We start from the raw sequence: 20400 nt of genomic DNA, 5'->3' as shown, positions 1-20400 counted from the left end.
AATTTTGAATCACAGAATTATAAAACTGGTAGTATCTGGTATAACGCCTCATTCTTAAATCATTAACTGATTTAAGCCATATTCCAAAACCAGTCAGTAGCAGAATAAGGCCTAGAACCTAGATAATGTGATTTCTTTTCAGAGCTCTTTCTGCCTCCATTACTACTGATTTTATCAATTTGTATAACCTGGCTGGAAATTGATCTGCTGGTTCAAATCAAAAAATGGCATGAAAGCTCTGTACTCTAAAGGCAATTTAAGGGGATTCCATGCAGACCCCAAAGTTCCTATTTCTAAGTAAAATTTTCTTAAATTTGCTCCAGTTACAACTTTTTCTAGGTTTCTTTTAATGCTCTGTCCAACAGAAATTTCTGCAATGATGTAAATATTTATACCTTCACTATCCAAAATGGTAGCCACTAGCCACATATGGCTAATAAGCACTTGAAATGTGGGTACTACAACTGAAGAGCTGAACTTTTATTTTAATTAAATTTAAATAGACACATATTTCGATATTAGCATACTGAATAATGCAGGTCTAGATAATCCCCATCAAAAAGGGAATTGGCTGATGAAATAATGAACACTGAGCAGTATTTTTTTAAAGTACCTGCCATGTGAAGCAGTTGAGATAGCATGTAAAGAACACATCATTCTGCATTTATAACCTCTGGATTCCGTATGAAACCACTATATAGCAATAAGGGGCTCATGAAATCACACAATCTAGGTTATATATACAACTCATCTGTGAAATGGAGCTAAAAGTTACCTTTGTGGGAACTCTGTGATTAAATGCTATTTGTATGTAAAAGTACTCTGTGAAATGCAAAGCACCATATATAACTATCATTTCTATAACTAGTTCAAGAAAATGAAAATGTGGCTATAAACCAATTACTAAGCTATTTATCTAAGCCTAGCCTCAAAAGTATGATTGAATGAAACTAAAGCAATATTTAAGTGATTTTGCACATCACTGCCTCATGACAGGTAACATATATAAAGAAAAAGGTATTCAGATTATACCAAAAGTGATTTAACTGTATACCTACATTCTAAATTCCTAAAAGCTAAGTTTTTCACTTTATAACAGCCAACTGACATGAATTAAAGGGTACTAAACAATGTCAAAAATCTGGCATCCTTCCTTTCAATGAAGCAAAAGATACAATACTGGCAAGGCCACTGCCAAGGCTTCCTCACTCCAAAAGAAAAACAGTGAAATAGCTCTTTTCTGTCTGGTCAGTTTATGACCAGGGTAAGAGTAAAGAATACCAGATGTGCAGGGAAAGTTCTCAAAACCCAGAAGACAAAAGTATAGCCTACATCTAATTGATAGAAACATATAACAACAATACTATCTCAAATAATTACAGAATTTTAAACCTTTTACCTGGTTTCCTGAAGATTCTATCTTGTGTGATTCTTATAATTTTATTAAGGAATAGTCTGATACTCTAACAAGCTGAAATTCATGATCAAAATTAAACCCAAGCATATTATTATATAGTATTCTTATTACTTATATTGAGGTTAATTTATATGTTTATACATATTCCCTTGTTAAAGAAAAACAAATAAAAAAGGTTCTATCAGTGCAAAATTAGTATATTTCCAGATTTTATTTTTTATTTTTTTAAAGATTTTATTTATTTATTCATAGAGACATAGAGAAAGAGAGAGAGGCAGAGACACAGGCAGAGGAAGAAGCAGGCTCCCTTCAGGAAGCCCAACGTGGGACTTGATCCCGGGACTCCAGGATCACACCCCGGGCTGCTGCGCCACTGGAGCCACCCTCCAGATTTTAATAATAATGATCCAAAGACAGAAAACAAATTATTGTTAAATCCAAGATATGTGGGCAGCCTGGGTGGCTCAGTAGTTTAGCGCTGCCTTTGGCCCAGGACGTGATCCTGGAGACCCGAAATCGAGTCCCACGTCAGGCTCCCTGCATGGAGCCTGCTTCTCCCTCTGCCTATGTCTCTGCCTCTCTGTGTGTCTCTCATGAATAAATAAATAAAATCTTAAAAAGAAAAAAAAGAATTAAAAAAATAGTTTAAAAAATATCCAAGATTTGAGATATCATACATATATATACTTTTATCTCCGACTGAAGAACCAAACACTAAAATCAATCCAAGGGTAAATAATGAACATTCTCTGGTCATGGCTTACGAATGAGAGTTGGTTATCCAAAAGATGGTTTTTATATTTTTAAAATGAATTTATCAGCCATAAATGGCAAACTTTTTTATTATTAGCAATATATAAGTTTTGAAGCACTGGTTTTCTTATAAAAAGAGTATCTTGAAGCACCTGGGTGGCTCAGTTGGTTAAGAGTCTAATTCTTGATTTTGGTTCAGGTTATGATCCCAGGGTCATGAGATCAAGCCCTGCATGGGGCTCTGTGCTCAGCAGGGAGTCAGCTTAAGACTCTCTCACCCACTCCCTCTGACCCCCTACCCCCTCCACCTCGGGTGTGTGTTCTCTTATTCTCAAATGAATAAATGTTTTTAAAGGGGCATATCTTTATAAATTTTTAATATTAAATTTCCATAAAAACTATATTTCCAAATGCATACTTTTATCTCAAGGGGTAGTCTCCTTTTGTCATCTTATTTATATTTTTTCTTTTCTCACTTAGGATCAGCTTTCAATCCTCTTCTTTCCTAGTCTCTGAATTATCTACTGACAAACTGAAATTCACATGAAAAAACTGAAGATAAAGAGGTGTCCAACTTGTTTTAAATTATTATCATTTTAAATCTGTGAGACAAAGGATAAATATGCAAGATCAGGATTTGTAAATGACATAAATCTCCTGAGGAAAACAAATAAAAACAAATAAAAATCCTAACTAAAAATCTTATTTATATTAATGAGCACTTAAATTGATACATTAAAGAAAATCAGATTTTACCCTAAATTGAGGTAAATGATTTGTTCAATCAAGGTATCATTTTAAATTTCACTTTCAAAATTAGCCCAGTTAATGAACTTATATCAAAAAGGATGACGTTTACTGTATGTAAATTTAAAAATAAATTTAAAACAATTAACCCAGTTAAGAACAGTCTTTATTTAAAACTAGACTTCTTTAAAAATAAACAGCAGATGGTGTTATTTTGATAAGAAGTTTATTCCCAGTAGAATGCTTAATATATTTAGAATACCTTTCCACAATAAAAAGAAAACTTTATTACCATTTAATCAACCATAATTAGACTTTAAAATTAAGCTATTAAAATAAACAGGAATACAGGCAACTTATTTTTAAAGTAATATTATATATAGTTACAAATCAGGATTGCTTTAAGGAAAATTCAAATACTAAAAATTTGAGGCTACAATTCAAGTCCAGTTATTCTGAGCATTTCAAATTGAAAACTAGGTTAGACATAAACACTTGAAAGCAGCATTCAGTACAAGATGTGATTTTAGTCTTTTTACTAGAAGACAGATCAGAAAATGAATATGTATCTAATATACATAGAAAATAAAGATTGAACTCTTATGTCTATGATGCCCAAGGAGGTCATAGGAATATTCATTTTCTACATCCAGACCTACCATTATGAATATAGGAATGAATTATTTATCACAAAGAATGGGGGCTGTATCTTTATTATCATTGCCATCAAATTTGAATATAAAACATTTAATATAAATTAAGAGTTAAAAGACTCAGGGACTGGGCAGCCTGGGTGGCTCAGCGGTTTAGCACTGCCTTTGGCCCAGGGCATGATCCTGGAGTTCTGGGATCGAGTCCCGTGTCAGGTTCCCTGCATGGAGCCTGCTTCTCCCTCTGCCTGTGTCTCTGCCTCTCTCTCTATGTCTCTCTCATGAATAAATAAAATCTAAAAAAAAAAAAAAAAAAAAAAAAAAAGACTCAGGGACTAAGATCAAGTTGGGGAATCAAGATGTATGCAGCTCTTTAGAAGAATCGAGTCTTGTGCTCCATTATCCATTTCTAACTAGACAGAGATTATCCCTTAATTGAAGAATAGGTTATAGCACAGCAAAACGAATTAAGTATGATTTTTGAGAAAAAAAAATTCACTCAAATGCAGTGATTCTAGATTAGGTTTTAAGAACAATATGGAAAACTGAATTGAGGCAGAAGTTTCCAAATTCCATTAATGTTAAATGATAAACATTAGTCTGCTTATTAAAGGCTAATCAAGGCACTGTGTTACCATTAATGAGAAGGTTGAAATCCCAACGATCTAAAATTCTCCCATGTCAAATGGGCCTAAAAGAACCAAAGACTGAGTTCTGTTTTTTGTATTCTTGTTCCCTCACACTTACCGTTTCTATTAAGTATTGCACTATCACTGATAATAAAATAGTTTACACCATAACACCAAACATTTGAGGGGGAAAGTCACAAAATAACTAAAGCAGTATACCCTGTTCCAACCACTGTGTATGCATTTATCTGTAGCTAGGCTGGCATTTAAAATTTTGTAAACTATCTAATAAGAATGCTAAGAGAAAATAGTTGACAAACCTGAAAGAATAGCTTCTTTCAAATATAGTAACATATGTGAGAACTTCCTGATATCATTCACCAACTCCTTGATGTAATCCGGATCAAAAATGGAATTGGAACTTATAGACTTGAGCCCCATTTCAGGAGTTGTAACATCAGTAGAGAGTTGGCCTGATGACAAAACGCGTTTTTTCTTTGTCTTTTTCTGTTTGTGAGCAATCATCCTTCCATAGAACAGTCAGAAAAACGGAAATCCTTAAGTGGAAGGGAGAAAAAACAAGAGAGAAATGCAAATACCACATCAACCGGGGAAACATTATACGAGGTTTCCACAAACAGCCCATAGCCCACCTCAGTATTCTATTAAGGACAACAACAAACACTGTACTACGAATTTATTTATTAAGTGCTAGTAATCTTGACAACTCTTATATCTAAATTACTATTCCCTTCATTTCACAAATAAACAACCTGAGCTTTGGAGGTTAAATCATTTGCCAAACTCTCAGCTAAAAAATTATGAACTGGTACTTAAAACCCAGATCTGCCTTGTTGCCAAAATCCATTCTCTTAATAGCTTCTTAACTCCTAGGGTACGGAATTTTTTTAATTGTAAAAGTTGTTCTGAAGTCACTTGGCGGAAGAACACACTCTACTTCCATGACATCAGCTTCAAAAATAAAGATGCAATATGAGCTGTAACAAAAGAAAAGACCTGTTTTCAAAATCCCCTCCATCATTTACTATGTCTGTCCTGACAAGCTGTTAATCATCTCTTTATTTTGGTATGCTCACTTATAAAACGGGAATACCTACCTCGTGAGATTATTGAAAGCATTAAAAGAGACAATAGTATGGAAGTGTCGAACACATAAAAGAAGTTCAATTACAGTTAGTTCTCAATAATAATACATACACACACACATATATTCTAGATTATCAAGTTTCAGCAAGAGTATTTCTTTTTCGAAAACAAGTTCTAAGGGTACCCACCAATCTGATACATCCTGATTAGTTGAACAAATAAACGTCTGAATATCGGAGCAATATTTTTGGTAATTTTGAGATGGTATAGTAAAACCACAATCTTTTGAAATGAGAAAGATTTATACATGACTTCTGGCTCAGTATTTTCTAAATGCGTAACCTGTACAATTTTGCTTACAGGCTGTGTGAGAATTAAAAGGGGACACAATATTGAAAGACCTCACATGTAAAACACTTAATCCTGACACATAGTTGAAACTCAAGAAAATCTTAAGTTTCTGTTTCATCTTCACATTTTACCTCTCCAGAATTGAGAAGTCCTAATTCTGTTTGCATTTTTTGAATCAGAAAGGAAATTACTGGAAGAATTAAGTTAGCTCAAGCATTATCATTAAAACATTTTTCAAATATATTTTGTCTTCAACATTTTGATACTTTCAAAAAAGGTAGAATTACTAAGAACTTCTGTGAAATTTACAGTAGGAAGTTTTATGTAATATTCACTTTTAGATCATGTGTAAGATATTTTATCATTTATTCTTTCCTAACCTCACCCAATTCTATAGAATCTGCAGTATCTTTAGCCTATCTACTTCTATCAGTAATATCACAGGCAAGTGAATTATCATCATTTCTTGTCTGAGCTATTGTTACTAGTTTCCTAATAATCTCTCCACATCCATTCTTGTCCCAGTCCAAATGTAGTGAGTACACTATTCAAAACATGAATTCTAGCATGTCATTTCTCTGCTCAAAACTCTTCCAAAGGACAAGTGAGAATCTACTGCGACCTATAAGGCACATGAGATCTGGCTCCTACCTACTTCTGCAATGTCATCTGGAGTCATAAATACTACTTGACACTCTCAACATTCCTGCCACACACATTCCCTTCTCATTTTCCAACAGTATTTGTTTACCATGACCCCAGTAGAAAATAATTTAGCATCCTGAGCCAGTACACACATTAAGTATGTTATGTTTGTGTGTGGTGTGTTTGTTGGAATGTATAAAACATAAAACAGATTCCGGCTTGGGAACCAGGTGATGTGCTCAGATGTTTTCTATCCTATCCCATTCCATTTTTTAAAATTCTGGCTGCAGCCCATCAAATTGAGTTTCATATTCATAATGGGTCCATGGCCCTACAACCTGAAAATAACTATTTGACTCAGAGTCCTGTCTATACACAGTTCCATTTGCCTGGACTACTCCTTCCCCTTTCTTTGCTTATTCTCACCTCAGCTCAAAGATCACTTCCTCATAGAAGTCTTCCTGGACCACCTCTGCCTCTTTAACTACCATCACCAAACCAGAAGAGAATCTTCAGTTAGATACATCATAGCACCTTATACTTTTCATCACTTACCAAAGTTCAATCGATGATTCATGTTTTCCTATCTAGATTACCATCTCAAGGAAATCAAGGCCATGTCAGTCTGCTAACCATGTGTTTTCTGCTCAAGCACAGTGCTTGGTACAGGAGGAAGAACTACTTGAAACTATTTGCAGAATAAATGAATTTGCAGAATGAACACCAGGTTTATAAATGTGTAAAGTGGTGATTAATTTTTACAGAAACAAAAAAGGTCAACTTTGGATTGTTGCTGTGTTTTAAATGGAAAATATATACAGTTATTCAAAAAAATCTGTCTATGAAACAGTGTCTTTCAAAAAAGAAAAACCACGCATATACACCTGATAAAGGCAGGATTACATAAAACTGGAATCAAAGTTGGATTTCTATTCTTGTTTCTCTATTTCTGACTATAAGATTTCTCTACCTCTTTAATAGCTTGTAATGCTTCTTTATTCAATACTCTTGTTAATATCATTTCTGAGAACATAATTTCTATATTTAAGGTAGTGTCAAATCGGTCTAACATTAATCCTTAAATGTGTAGATAATTTCAAAATGAGCCCAGGACAATTTTTTTTTTTAGTATATAAATAAATTTCCCCATCAACAATAAAAACAAAATACTCAAGTACCATGTTTGGGCAGCTCTTTAACAAATCACTAATTAAGAAAACTATTCCTACCTTAACATTTTGGTGGCTTACTTAAGCCACTCTGATTAATTTTGACAGCTTTTAGTTTCGTAAACTAGATAATCAGTCACTGTCACTGGTAAAAAGATGGTTATTAAAGATACATATTGTAAGTTTCAAATAAAATAAGTCACCTAAGCAATTCACCTACTTCACCATCTTCCTTTATGTCAAATTAGTAACCCAAAGTTGTAAACAGTGTTTCAAAGATGCTTAAACATTTTTTACTCAAGACTAAGAAAATCTATAAGCAAACAAAACGGGGGAGGGGAGGGAGGAGCTAAAAAGGGTTATACTCTGCCTCTTGTCAGCATTATGGTGAGTAACGTACTAATTTTGTTATATGTACTTTACTATTTTTCATATTGGAAACTAAAAAAAGGAAATCTGACAGTTGAAAAAAATTTTAAATAGCAAAGTGAATCCAAGTTTTCATAAAACTAAACATGACAGTGAAAAAATTTGGAGGATGTACACTTTCCAAGATCATCCACACTAACTTCCCATGTCCTAAAATGAATATCCTCAATAAAATGTAGTTACTAAACATACTGCAACCGGCAATTTAATTAAATGAGGTAATAATATGGAAAGCACTTAACAATGTACCTGGTTCATCATGAAGACTCAATAACTGTCATTATTACTGGCAGTGCTTTATTGTAGGAGATTATTTTTTTAATATACTTAAGTAATGAACAAGATGTGGCTTCACCATAATATACCTGTAGATTTTGAGAAGAAATATAGCACTGGAAACAATTCCAGAAGCTTTAACCGACTCTGTGGAAACCTACTAAATGGCTTCCAAGTGAAGTTTGAACCGTGCAAACAGACTACTGAGCAAAATATTTGTGAAACGCTCCTAAATCTCATGCATCTCTTCCAACTCAAAACCACCAACATTAAAAACATGTTTTATTCACTTAGCAAAAAACTTTGTAGCGGACAGATAACTGTGCAACACTACTTTCTCTGTACCTTGTAAATTCTAAATAATACGCACATTTGAAATGTGAACCTAGCACACTGCAACGTGACTTTTCCAAGACCCGAGTAGCCTGTGTTAATCAAATGTCCCATGCCCCATTCATCCTCCCCAAAACAAGTCACTGTGTAAGTATTTTCATTTTAGGCAGCAGGTTAATTGAGTGTGAAAGTGCCCCCAAATATTTACTTAATAGTTCCCCTCTTACTATTCCTACCTCAGGAAACATTGTCAGATATTTCAGAAATCTGCTATTTCAGCACAATTTCTGATTCGGTCAGAATCTATTTAAAGATGCTTTTAAAAAATCAGAAAAGAAAAATCATCCTGAAGGTTTTCGATCACGTTTTTGTAAAGCTCTCCCTACAAACAAAAACAAAAACAAAAATAAAAAGCATAGGGGCATGTCAAAAGGTTTTATCAGCAATATGCAAATAACTTTAATTTCTAAAGAAAGGCATGCAGTGCACATACACTTCATTCCTGTGCAGTTAGAGCCTAGCACGTTTGAAAAAGAGGAAGCTGCCCAACCTCCCACGCCTCCAGAATGTCGAGCATTCCTGGCAGGCAGGGCTCTCCTGGACCAGCCCGAAGTACCCAGCGCCCAAGAGCACGCTCCGCGTCCGCGTACCGGGGTCCCCAGGGGCGAACGCGGCGACCGACGAGAGCAGCCGCGGGGACAGCGACCGCCGCAGGCACCGCCACCGACGCGGCTGGAGAAAGCACCGGCTCCGCTCCCGCCTTCGGGGCGACAGCCCTGCCCTTCCAAGTCCTCCGTGAGAATGGGCAGAGAAAGATTAACGTGGAGGAGACCCGAGGCTCGGCGGTCACCGGCGCTCCCGAGCTCGCCGTCGGGAGGAAATGAAGCGGGTCCAGCCCCGAACGCCTGCACGACGGATCGGGTCCGCCTCCGCGGCCGACCGAGGCCGAGGCGCGCACCTGCACTCCGGGGCGCTCAGGCCGGCGCCCGGAGGCGACACGAACGGTGCAGCGGCAAAGGCTCGTGGTCCCGGGATGGAGCCCCGCCCCGCCGGGGCCGGCCGCCGTGCGCACAGGTGGCCGCGGGGTCGGGGCCACCAGCAGGCGCGGGCACCAAGCCGCCGGCGTCCCCCCGCGCGGGCACCGCTGCCTGCTCCGCGGTCACCCCTTTGCCCCGCGTAAAAGGAAGTCGAAGGATCAAGGACCTGCCGCGAGGGCGAAAGAAGTTACAATGCGGGCAGACCTAGGGCAGGCGCGGAGGGAGGGAGGGTCGCTGACGCCCTGGCCTTAAATGTAATCAGCGTCTACTCCGGGCCGCCCCCGCCGCGCCGCGCCGCTCCCGGAGGACCCGCAGCCCCGAGGACCCCGCTCCGGGCCGCCGCGTGGGCCACCCGCACCCCGCACCCCGCACCCCGCACCGCGACCGTCCGGCCGCGCCCCGAGCCCCGCGCCCCGCGCCCCGAGCCCCGCACTCACCGCGGCGCTCCATCCCGCCGCCCGGACGCCGCCGCCCGCCCAGCAGTCACGGCCGCCGCCGCCCCCGCCGAGGGCTGCAGCGCGCCGCCCCCATCCCCCACGGCCCGCGGACGCCCGGCCGAGCCGCCGCCGCCGCCGCCGCCCGCGCCCCAGCAGCTCCGGCCGCCGCCGCGCCGCCCGCTCGCCCCGCCCCCGGCCGCGCCCCGCCCCCCGCGGCCCAGCCCATTGGCCCGCGCGCCCTGGGGGCGGGGCTCCGGCGCCCCGCCTCGGCTGGGGGCGGGGCCGGCCCCGGCACGCGGAGCGCGGGGTGTCAGGGCACCCAGCGGGCGGGCGGTCCCGGCCCTGCAGGACGCGCGGGCCACCCCGTGCAGCTTGCGGCGCGACAGGCGGAGCGCACCTGAGGCACAGGTCACCTGATGACTAGATCTGGCTAGCAGGAGTTTCTCGGATGAGCAACGTACGTTTAAGTTACCTCTTTGACCACCTGTCCCTCCCTCTCCAACGCCTTTCAGACGAAAACAAGACCTCACACAGGTAAAGTGTCACACAGGCCTGGCTCAACTCCCCGCTGCAGAGGGTAATAGTTTCCACTTAGGCCTAAATTACTTCCTTAAACTGCACTCTCAGGACTCACTGAGAATGAGAAAGATGGAATAATTGAGGAAGGCATGAGGGGCCCAAAGCACGAAAGCTTCTATATCACAACACACACTGGAACAGGCAGTGTCCTTTGTCTCGGTGTTGGAACATTCAGGAGAAAACTGATGGAGAAACAGAGGGCACATGGGGCGGGTGACTGTGGGTAGTGGTGGAGACGGAAAAATTATCACCACGGGAGAAAGCAGAAAAAGACACGGGAGAGTGTGAGGAGGAAAAGTAGAAAGAAAATGAGGGTGCAGACATAGGAGGAGGTAAAACCTCAAAGAATGCAGAAAAAGGTGATGACAGAGGAAACGGGAATGAGAAATAAAAGAGAGGAGGGAGAGACTACCTACTTCGATGTAAAAAAAAAAAAAGTAAGCATAATAGAACCAACTGGTTGTGAGAAAAGGAGAAAATACCCATTGACAAAGAGAAGGGGAACATCTCTGAACCTTTACAGGAAAAACAATCTTAGCTAAATAAAGCAAATGTGGCCCCTCAGATCTACTTGGAAAAGATAAATATGGAAACGCTCAGCTCCTTGGTTCCTTTAGCTGCACACTGGATTTTTCAGATTCAATCAATACAAATTTACCCCTTCAAACCCCAAATACAACCGTACTAAGGACATTCGCAGATACTCAGGAAACGTCAAAACCAAACTGTCCTTCTAAGCATACTTAAAAAGAAAAATGCAGCATGGATTCTCATCGCGGAAACTGATGGTGCCTTGCATGGAAACAAACTAGTAAGAGGAGCGGTCAGGAGTCCTCCGGGCCAAAAGGGGACTGGGGCAGTGCAACCCTGACTAAATCCTAAGACTGTGGGGAAGCAATCCGAGGTACTCGTGCAACCTCAAACATCCCCTTATGTCTATCTTAAATGATATGACTCGCTTCGTGCTATCTTATCCACCATGACCCTTAATACGGAGGACTGTGTGCCTCCTCATGATGCCACCGACAATGTCTTGAATAAGGTCCAGTTAGGGAGCAAGGATATGTGGAGAGGAGGCAATGGTGTGACAGAAACAGTAAGGAGCACACAGGAGGGAGGAAGAGAAAAAGTGGAGAGGGAGAGAGAAAAAAGTGTGAGCAGGTGAGAAGCAATTGTGGAGAAGAGAGAAAGGCAGAGAAGAAAAGACAAAGATGCAGAGACAAGGGCAGGCAAAGAAAGAAAGATGGAGACAGAATAAAGAGAAGAGAGAGAAGAGGAGGATAGAGAGAAAGAGACCTAGAGACTACCCACTGACAGAGAAAGAGAAGAGGGACACGACTCACAGTTCTAAGGAAGTGAAGCTAATCAGGCCCCTATGTTGTTATGTGAAAAAGATAAATACAAGAACTCCAGGCTCCCTGATTACTGGGCTCTGCCATTATTTTTGTAGGCCTGATTTTTAAAAAACATATCCATTCAACCCTAAATATAACCATACCAATTTCAAAAGCACTAGAAATGCTGAAGACACCTAACATCTTCAAACTCCACTGGAGGAGAATGATACACCATGGACACTCACCATGGAAAGTGCTCATGACTAAACCGAAGGAGACCAACAGGGAAAGAGGACAGGGTTCTGGAGGCCAATGATGGTAGGGGCAGGGCAACCCCTAGGGAGCTCAGGGGAGGAAAGTCTGCCCCTCAGCTCTGCTCTGGCTTAACCTCAAGACCCTTCCCACCAGATCTACCTCTACATCATCTCAAAATATAACGACTGTGCATAGAATCTGACAGAGAGTGGGTCTTCAATGAATATTAGACAGTTAATAGTAAGGTTAGGAGGGAAATTTTGAGAAGTCTCCCAATCCCAATCCTTTACATCTTTAAAAAAATAGATCAATTATCTGTCATCTTCTCCACCCTCGTTCCTTAGTAAGGAGGATAATAATATTTGGAAACATTTGCCAAAATGGCAGTTCACCTTAAAATTAAAAGGCTTATTTTATTAATTCTCCCAACTTGCATTTTAAGTAATCTTATATGACACAAATAATATCTTTCTATAAGTTCAAAATTCTTGGCTTATAATTAAATTTTAAAGTGCTACAAAAAAAAAAGTAAACCCATCTGTATATCTGTTGTAGAAGTCCAACATCTTAAAATGTTCGATGAATTGCAGGAAAAAAATAACATTTATGAAAGCAATATATAATTTAAAATAAGCTACTTGTGTTTTTACCAATTTACATTATTATTATGTCTATCATTTTTTCTTTCTGAAACAGAAACTCACATTCTCTATAATGTTGCTCTTGGGTCAGCTAGTCTATAAAGCCTCTACTTGCCTATTGTTAAGATCTTTTACATGTGTTCTCTGCAGTGTTAACTAGTCAGTATTATCATTTTTGCTAGGTAGGTGTTTTCATATTCCTGACATTGTTTCTGTAGTTTAGGTAGCCTACTTTTCATAACAGAACATGAGTCTAAAAACATTTTACAATGTCTGGAGACATTTTTGGTTATCACAACTGGGGAGGGGGTTGTACTGACATCTAGTGGGTAGAGGACAGGGATGCCTCTAAAACATCTTACTTGCACAGGAGAGCACCCCCCCCCCAACCCTTATACCTCTACTCCTAACAGAAATCAGGACCAAATAGTGTCAAGTTTGAGAAATAATGTCAAGGTTGACAAACTCTGCTCTAGGCCTAAATAGTAATTTATAAGCAATAGAGAAAACAGAGGAACATGCTAGATTATATCACAGGACGCACCCAGCAAAATCTAGACTGTGGGTTTTTTAATAGAGCAAATAACACAATTTCTTAAATAAATTGCAAGGAAAAATATGGAAAGAAATCTCTAGATCAAAAAAGGATTAAATTTTTAGATACATCAAATACAGGAGGAATAAATGAGACCAGACTTGCCCTCCTACTATATTCTTTTCAGAACTGGACTACGGACAGCATAGAACTATGATCCGTAAGATATGGGATTGCAAACAAATGAGGTAGGCCCTCAACAGCCCCAGCTCTCTGCCTGGAGGCATATTCTTGACCATGGCACAGGAAATAGACAAGCAGAGCAGACTGGGGCAGCTAGAATCTGTAGCACAGGGTACCAAAGAAGAAGGAGGTAGGCAAACGAGCTCCAGTAATTTGCAAAGACAATTTCTGTTTTTTTCTTTTCTTTTTTTTTAAAGATTTTATTTATTTACTCAAAAAAGACTGTGTCTAGAGAGAGAGAGAGAGAGAGAGAGAGAGAGAGGCAGAGACACAGGCAGAGGGAGAAACAGGCTACATGCAGGGAACCTGACGTGGGACTCGATCCTGGGTCTCCAGGATCAGGCCCTCAGCTGAAGGTGGCACTAAATGGCTGAGCCACCCGGGCTGCCCTGCACAGACAATTTCTTTATTCTCTTGCTAAATGCTGCACATGTGTGAGTGAAACCCCACAAGTACGGACAAAGAATTTCTAGGGAGCTGTAACTAAACAGTTCTCAGGGTTCCCACAGGGCTTGAAGACTTCTGAGTTTTCATCAGCCAGAGTTGAAAGACCTGATGAACACTGAAGAAGAGATCCCAAAACGGCATGTGTCAATAGTATAGATTCACCCCCCAAACTTTAAAACAAGCCTCATTCTGTAAATTTAAAAAATTCATATTTATGTTTTTTTTAAAGATTTTATTTTTTTGTCACAGAAAGAGTGAGAGAAGACCTCAAGAAGAGGGAGTAGGAGAAGGAGAAGCAGGTTTTCCACTGAGCAGGGAGCTGATGTGGCTCAATCCCAGGACCTGGGGCTCATGACCTGAGGCAAAGGCTGATGCTTAACCAACTGAACTACCCAGGCACCCTAAAAAATTCATCTTTTTAAATTCATTTTTAAAACAAAAGTAACAACAATGTGTCATGGCATTAACAGCATATACAGAAGTAAAATGTGTGATAATAGCACAAATAAGGAGGAAAATAAAACTATACAATAAGATCCTTAGATTATCTGTAAAGTAACATAATATTATTTGAAGGTGTATAATAATAATAAGAAGAAAATAATAAAAGAAAGCTAAAATGTATATTAAAATCTTCATAGATACATTTAGGAAGCCAATAGAGGATAAAAATGGAATTTTAAGGAGTTAATCCAAAGAAAGCAGGACAAGAATAAAAAGAAGAAAAAACCAAACAGATGAGAAAAATTAGAAACAAACAACAAGATGATAGACCTAAACCCAATCAGAGCAATTATTACACTAACTATAAATACTCTAACACCCCTATAAAAAGGCAGAGATTATCAAATTGAATATGAAAATAAAACTCAACTACATACTGCCTATCAGAAATAGATTTGAAATCTAAAGACTGAGATAGATTGAAAGCAAAACAACAGAAAAAGATCCATCATCCACATACAAATCAAAAGAAAGCAGAAGTAACTCTATTATATCAGAAAAGGAGTTTTCCCAGGGCTAGAGTATCATGATGGTAAATGAGTCATTCTTCATAAAGATATAATCCTAACTAATGTTTGTACCTAAAAAGAGCTCCAGAATATATGAGGCAGGAATGGACAGAAATGTGAGGAAAAATAGACAAATCCCAATGACAGTTAAGACTTCAACCATCCTCTTTCATTAATTGATGGAACAAATAACAGAAAATCTGTAAGAATATAGAAAATTTGAACGATACTATCAACCAACTTGACCTAATAGACATTTACGATAACTCCACCCAACAATAGCAGAGTACACATTATATTCAAATGCCCATAAAATATTTACTAAGACCATATAAATGGACCATACAAAAAGTCCCAATAAATGTGAGGGGGTTGAAATCATATAGGGTATATTCTCTGACCCAAACAAATTTAAATTTGGAATTAATAATAGTAAAATAATTGGAAAATCCTCAAATATTTGGAAATTATAAAATATACTTTTAAATAATATTTTGAACTGAATAAAAATGAAAACACAGCATTTCAAAATGTGTGACTTACACAGCAAAAGCCGTAGTTAGATAAATATGCAGTTTTAGATGCTTTTATAAAGTTCGAAAATCAATGATCTAAGCTTTCAATTTAAGTGGCCAGAAATCAAACACACAGTAAAGGGAAGGAACTAATGGTAAGAGTAGAAATTGATATGGAAAACAGACAACAGAGAAGAATCAGTGTAACTAAAAGCTGATTTTTTTAAAAAAGAGCAATTAAAAAGATAAATAGCTAGACTGATTAAAAAGTAAAGGGAAAAATGCAAATTACTAATATCACGAATGAAAGGAGAAATATCAGTACAGACTCTACAGATATTAAAAGAGTAATGGGAAAGTTACAAAAATTTTGCCAGTTCAACAACTCAGGTGAAATGGGAAAATTCCCAGAAAGACACAAATGACTAAACCTAACACAAGAAATAGAAAATCTAAATAGTCTTCTATGTATTAAAGAAACTAAACTCATAATTTAAAATGTCTACAAAGAAAACTGCAGGCCCAGATGGACTTAATGATGAAATCTATTGAACCAGATAAAGTAATCCTACAAGAACTCTCAGAAAATACAGGAGACAGGAACACTTCCCAACTCATCCTATGAGTTCAACATTACCCTGATAACAAAATCAAAGACATTATAAGAAAACTTCAGGCCAAATTTCTTAACAGTATTAGTAAGTCAAATCCAACAATATATAAAAAGGGATAATACACTATGACCAAGAAGGACTTGTCCCAAGAAAGAAAGTTTATTTTAATATTCAATAGTGGAAAGCCATTTGCTAAAATTCAAAATCTATTCATGATTAAAGCAGTCTGCATAGAAAATAATTTCCTTTTTTTATTTATTCATGAGAGACAGAGAGAAAGTGAGAGAGAGAGAGAGAGAGAGAGAGAGAGAGAGACAAGCAGAGGGAGAAGCAGGTTCCATGCAGGGAGCCCATGTGGAACTCGATCTCGGGTCTCCAGGATCACGCCCTGGGCTGAAAGCGGCGCTAAACCGCTGAGCCACCCGGGCTGCCCAGAAAATAATTTCAACCTGCTAAAAGTCATCTACAAAAAATCTATAGCTAATATCATGATGAAGGACCATGTTTTCCTCTTAAGATAAGGATTAATAGGGCAGTCGGGGTGGCTCAGCGGTTTAGCGCCACCTTCAGCCCAGAGCGTGATCCTGGAGACCAGGGATGGAGTCCCATGATGGGCTCCCTGCATGGAGCCTGCTTCTCCCTCTGCTTGTGTCTCTGCCACGCTCTCTCTCTCTCTGTGTCTCATGAATAAATAAATAAAATCTTTTTAAAAAAAAGGATAAGGATTAATATTGTTACTGAAGGTCTCTGCCAGTACAACAGAACAAAACAAAGAAACAAAACACATTTAGATCAAAAAGGAAAAAGTAAAATACTTTTTATTCCGAGTTGACATGTTTGTGTACCAGAAAATCCTAAGGAACCTACTAATAAGCTACTATAACAAATAAATGAGTATTATAAGTCACAGAACATAAAGTCAATATACTTCAATTTTATTTCTACATACTAGAAACAATTGGATAGTAAAATTTTAGACTAATACCATTTACAATAACATCAAAAGACAAGATTTTTTTAATAAAACACATACAAGATCCTAAATTTAAAACTATAAAACATTAATGCAAGAGACTAAAGAACTGAATAAATCAACAAGTCTACCAAGTTCATGGATTGGAAGACTCAAAGTAGATAAGACTTTTATTTCTCTCAAATTGATCTATAGTTTGAAGCAATCCTAAATAATACACCTCTTGGCTTTTTTGCAGAAATTGAGTCTAAAATGTATATGAATACATAAAGGAACTGGAACAGCCAAAACAATTTTGAAAAAGAACCCAATTTGAGGACTTACACTACCTGATTTCAAGACTTAACTACAGAGCTACAGTCGTCAAAATAGCATGATATTGATATAGAGACACACATCAACATTAAGAGTCCAGAAACAAAACCATGTAACACAGTTAATTGATTTTCAAGAGGTGGGTGTCAAAGTAATTCAATGGGGGAAAAGATAGTCTTTTCAATAAATGTTGCTGAAATAACTTGATATCCATATGAGATACAAATGCTCCTGGACCCTTACTTCATAGCATAACTTAAATTAAACGCAGTATGTATCACAGACCTAAACATAAAACCTAAATCTATCAGCCTCTTAAATTCAGGATTCAGAGGGGGCAGCTGCCTGTTTTTATAAATAAAAGTGTTGGAAGAACACAGCCATTCCTAATTCTTTATGTATTGTCAATAACAGCTTTTAAGCTATAACAGCAGAACTGAATAGTTGAGGTGCCATCGTCTTTAAGCCTAAAATATTTATAATCTAGTCCTTTAGGAAAATGTTTGAGAATTCCTCTTTTAAAGAAAACATGGGAGAAAATCTAGGCAGCAATTTCTCAAACAGACACAAAAAGCAAGAACCACAAAAGAAAACATTGGTAAACTGGACTTCATCAAAATTTAAAACTCCTGCTCAAAAAAAAAAACCTCCTGCTCTTTGAAAAACAACTTGAAATGAAAGACAAGGGATGCTTGGGTGGCTCAGTGGTTGGGCATCTATCTGCCTTTGGCTCAGGTTGTGATCCCAGGGTCCTGGGATAGAGTCCCACATCAGGCTCATTGCAGGGAGCCTGCTTCTTTCTCTGCCTCTCTCTGTGTCTCTCATGAATAAATAAAATCTTAAAGAAAGAAAGAAAGAAAGAAAGAGAGAGAGAGAGAGAGAAAGAAAGAAAGAAAGAAAGAAAGAAAGAAAGAAAGAAAGAAAAAAAGAAGAGAAAAAAAAAGGAAAAAAAAAAAGGTTAGCCACAAATTGGGAGAAAATATTTGACAAAGGAATTGTATCCAAATTAGATTAAGAACTGTTACAACTCAGTAAAAAACAAACCCAGTAAATTAACGAATAAAATATTTCAACAGAAACTTTGCAAAAGAAGACACACAAATGGGCAAGAAGCACATGAAATAGTGTTCAATAACATTAGGATCAGGGAAATGCAAATTTAAACCACCATGAGACACCACTAAATATCTACTCGAATTCTTAATTTTAGCTAGATTTAAATACCAAATTTTGCGTAGGACGTAGAGTAATTACAACTCTCACACATTGCTGCTACATGAGGTACCACTTTGGAAAACAGGCTGGCAGTTTCTTACATAATTAAACATACGTTTACCATACAACCCAGCAGCAGAAATGAAAAAATACATTCATCCAAAAACTTTTACATAAAAACACATAGCAGCTTTTTTTGTAGTCAAAAAATGGAGAAAAATCAAATGTCCATCAACAGATGAATGCATAAACTGTGATATAGCCTTACCATGGAATACTATTTAATAATAGATATCCATGATATGGCAAAAAACCATGGATGAATCTCAAAAGCATTATGCTAAATGAAAGAAGTCAGGCACAGAAGAATATATACTGTATAATTCCATTTACATGAATTCTAGAAGATGATGAACCTAATCTTGTGTAACAAAAAGCATGACTGATTGCCAGGGGACAGGTGCCGTGGTGGCAGAGTTCCAAATGAGCATGAGGGAACTTTTTGGAGTGATGGCAGTGTTTTAATATCTTGATTATGGAGGTAATTACATGGGTATACACATTTGTCAAAACTCAAAGTGTATAAAAATCTGATGGCATGTTAGTGCTCAATGAGTATTAGATAAATTATAAAATATAAAATGTTACATTTGAATAGTCCTTCAAACTCAACTGACTCCCTTCCTTAATACTTTTCAAACTGTTTTCCATTTTCCTCCTTAGAAAGGAAGACTATGGTATTTGAAAACTTTCTCAATGACAAATATTGAAACATTTTCTACGGAAAACAAAAATTCTTATCTAGGGAGGCAGTATAATCAAATGGCTCTTTTTCTATATCATGGATTATTGCTTATCAGAGTAATAATAAAGATCAAGAAGGAAGGGTAAACATGCCACAAAAATCCTACTATACCAAAACGTGTTCCTGACTTTCCTTTTAAACCTCCTTGTTTCTTTACACATCAATATATCCTTACGTATTGTGGCCCGTTATCATCTGGAGGTGAGGTAGGAAATTAAAAAAACAAAACAGCCTTCAAAGCAGAATCACGGAGCTGATCGGTAACATTCTGGTGTGCATTAGAGATAACCAGCAATTCTATCCAGAAGGGCAAAGCTTTCTGCCTTCTGTGCTTATTGAAATTGTTCTCTTAATTTCAATCTCACACAAAACATCATTCCTTCCAAGAAGCCTTTTCATTCCCTCCACTGAAAATAAATCATCCCTCTACTTTCCTATAGGACATTCAATATACCTTTCTTGTGTAACCCAATATAGTATGCATTGGGCCCTATGTATCTGGAACTAGCTACTTCTATACGATAGACTGAAAGGTTCCACAGGACCCTATGTCATATACAGTGGGATGAAATTATCGTATCTGGGTGACTGCTGAATGAATCACCAATAGCACAGGAATGCAAATCCTTCCGGGGGGCCTTCTGGGTGTGAGCTTTGTTCAGCACAGTGCTGACTCCTGGGACCAACAGCAGTGGCTGTGGAAGTCCACATTCCTAGATCAAGGGCTTCTCCAGATGCAAAGTGAAGGCACCGATAATTTGGGTGGATGTTCTATTTTAGGCAGGTGGGCAGAGTGGGAATGATCAGCCAACACATATTTTCCAAACAGTGCATTTCTTCATCTCAGCCAAAGTTCTATTTCCTACCAATTTGGGGACTGAAACATTTTCTACCCAGGCCTAAGTTACCTTCTTTCAAGTTCACTCTCCAACC

The 20400-nt window shown here is 38.4% G+C and overlaps 1 protein-coding gene across 4 annotated transcripts in view; it reads right to left on the bottom strand.

Annotated features, from left to right (window-relative positions):
* ARHGAP29 (Rho GTPase activating protein 29) overlaps positions 1 to 10089 on the bottom strand; it is a 65640-nt gene extending 55551 nt beyond the window's left edge. The window contains exons 1-2 of one of the 4 annotated variants that reach the window (XM_041747841.1): positions 9981 to 10089; positions 4517 to 4753 (exon numbers count right to left, since the gene is read on the bottom strand). In XM_041747841.1, the coding sequence (XP_041603775.1) occupies positions 4517 to 4721 (205 nt within the window). In that variant the 5' untranslated portion in view covers positions 4722 to 4753; positions 9981 to 10089. Of the gene's footprint in view, positions 1 to 4516; positions 4754 to 8742; positions 8886 to 9156; positions 9293 to 9980 lie in introns of those variants that run through there. The other 3 variants (XM_041747842.1, XM_041747843.1, XM_041747840.1) reach the window with 3 other exon arrangements.
* Between the last annotated feature and the right edge of the window lie 10311 nt (positions 10090 to 20400).

Source organism: Vulpes lagopus, chromosome 3 (assembly GCF_018345385.1).
Source record: "Vulpes lagopus strain Blue_001 chromosome 3, ASM1834538v1, whole genome shotgun sequence".
Lineage (NCBI taxonomy): Eukaryota > Metazoa > Chordata > Mammalia > Carnivora > Canidae > Vulpes > Vulpes lagopus.
The sequence above is the reverse complement of the archived record's forward strand: the minus strand, read 5'-3'. Positions and strand labels throughout refer to the sequence as shown.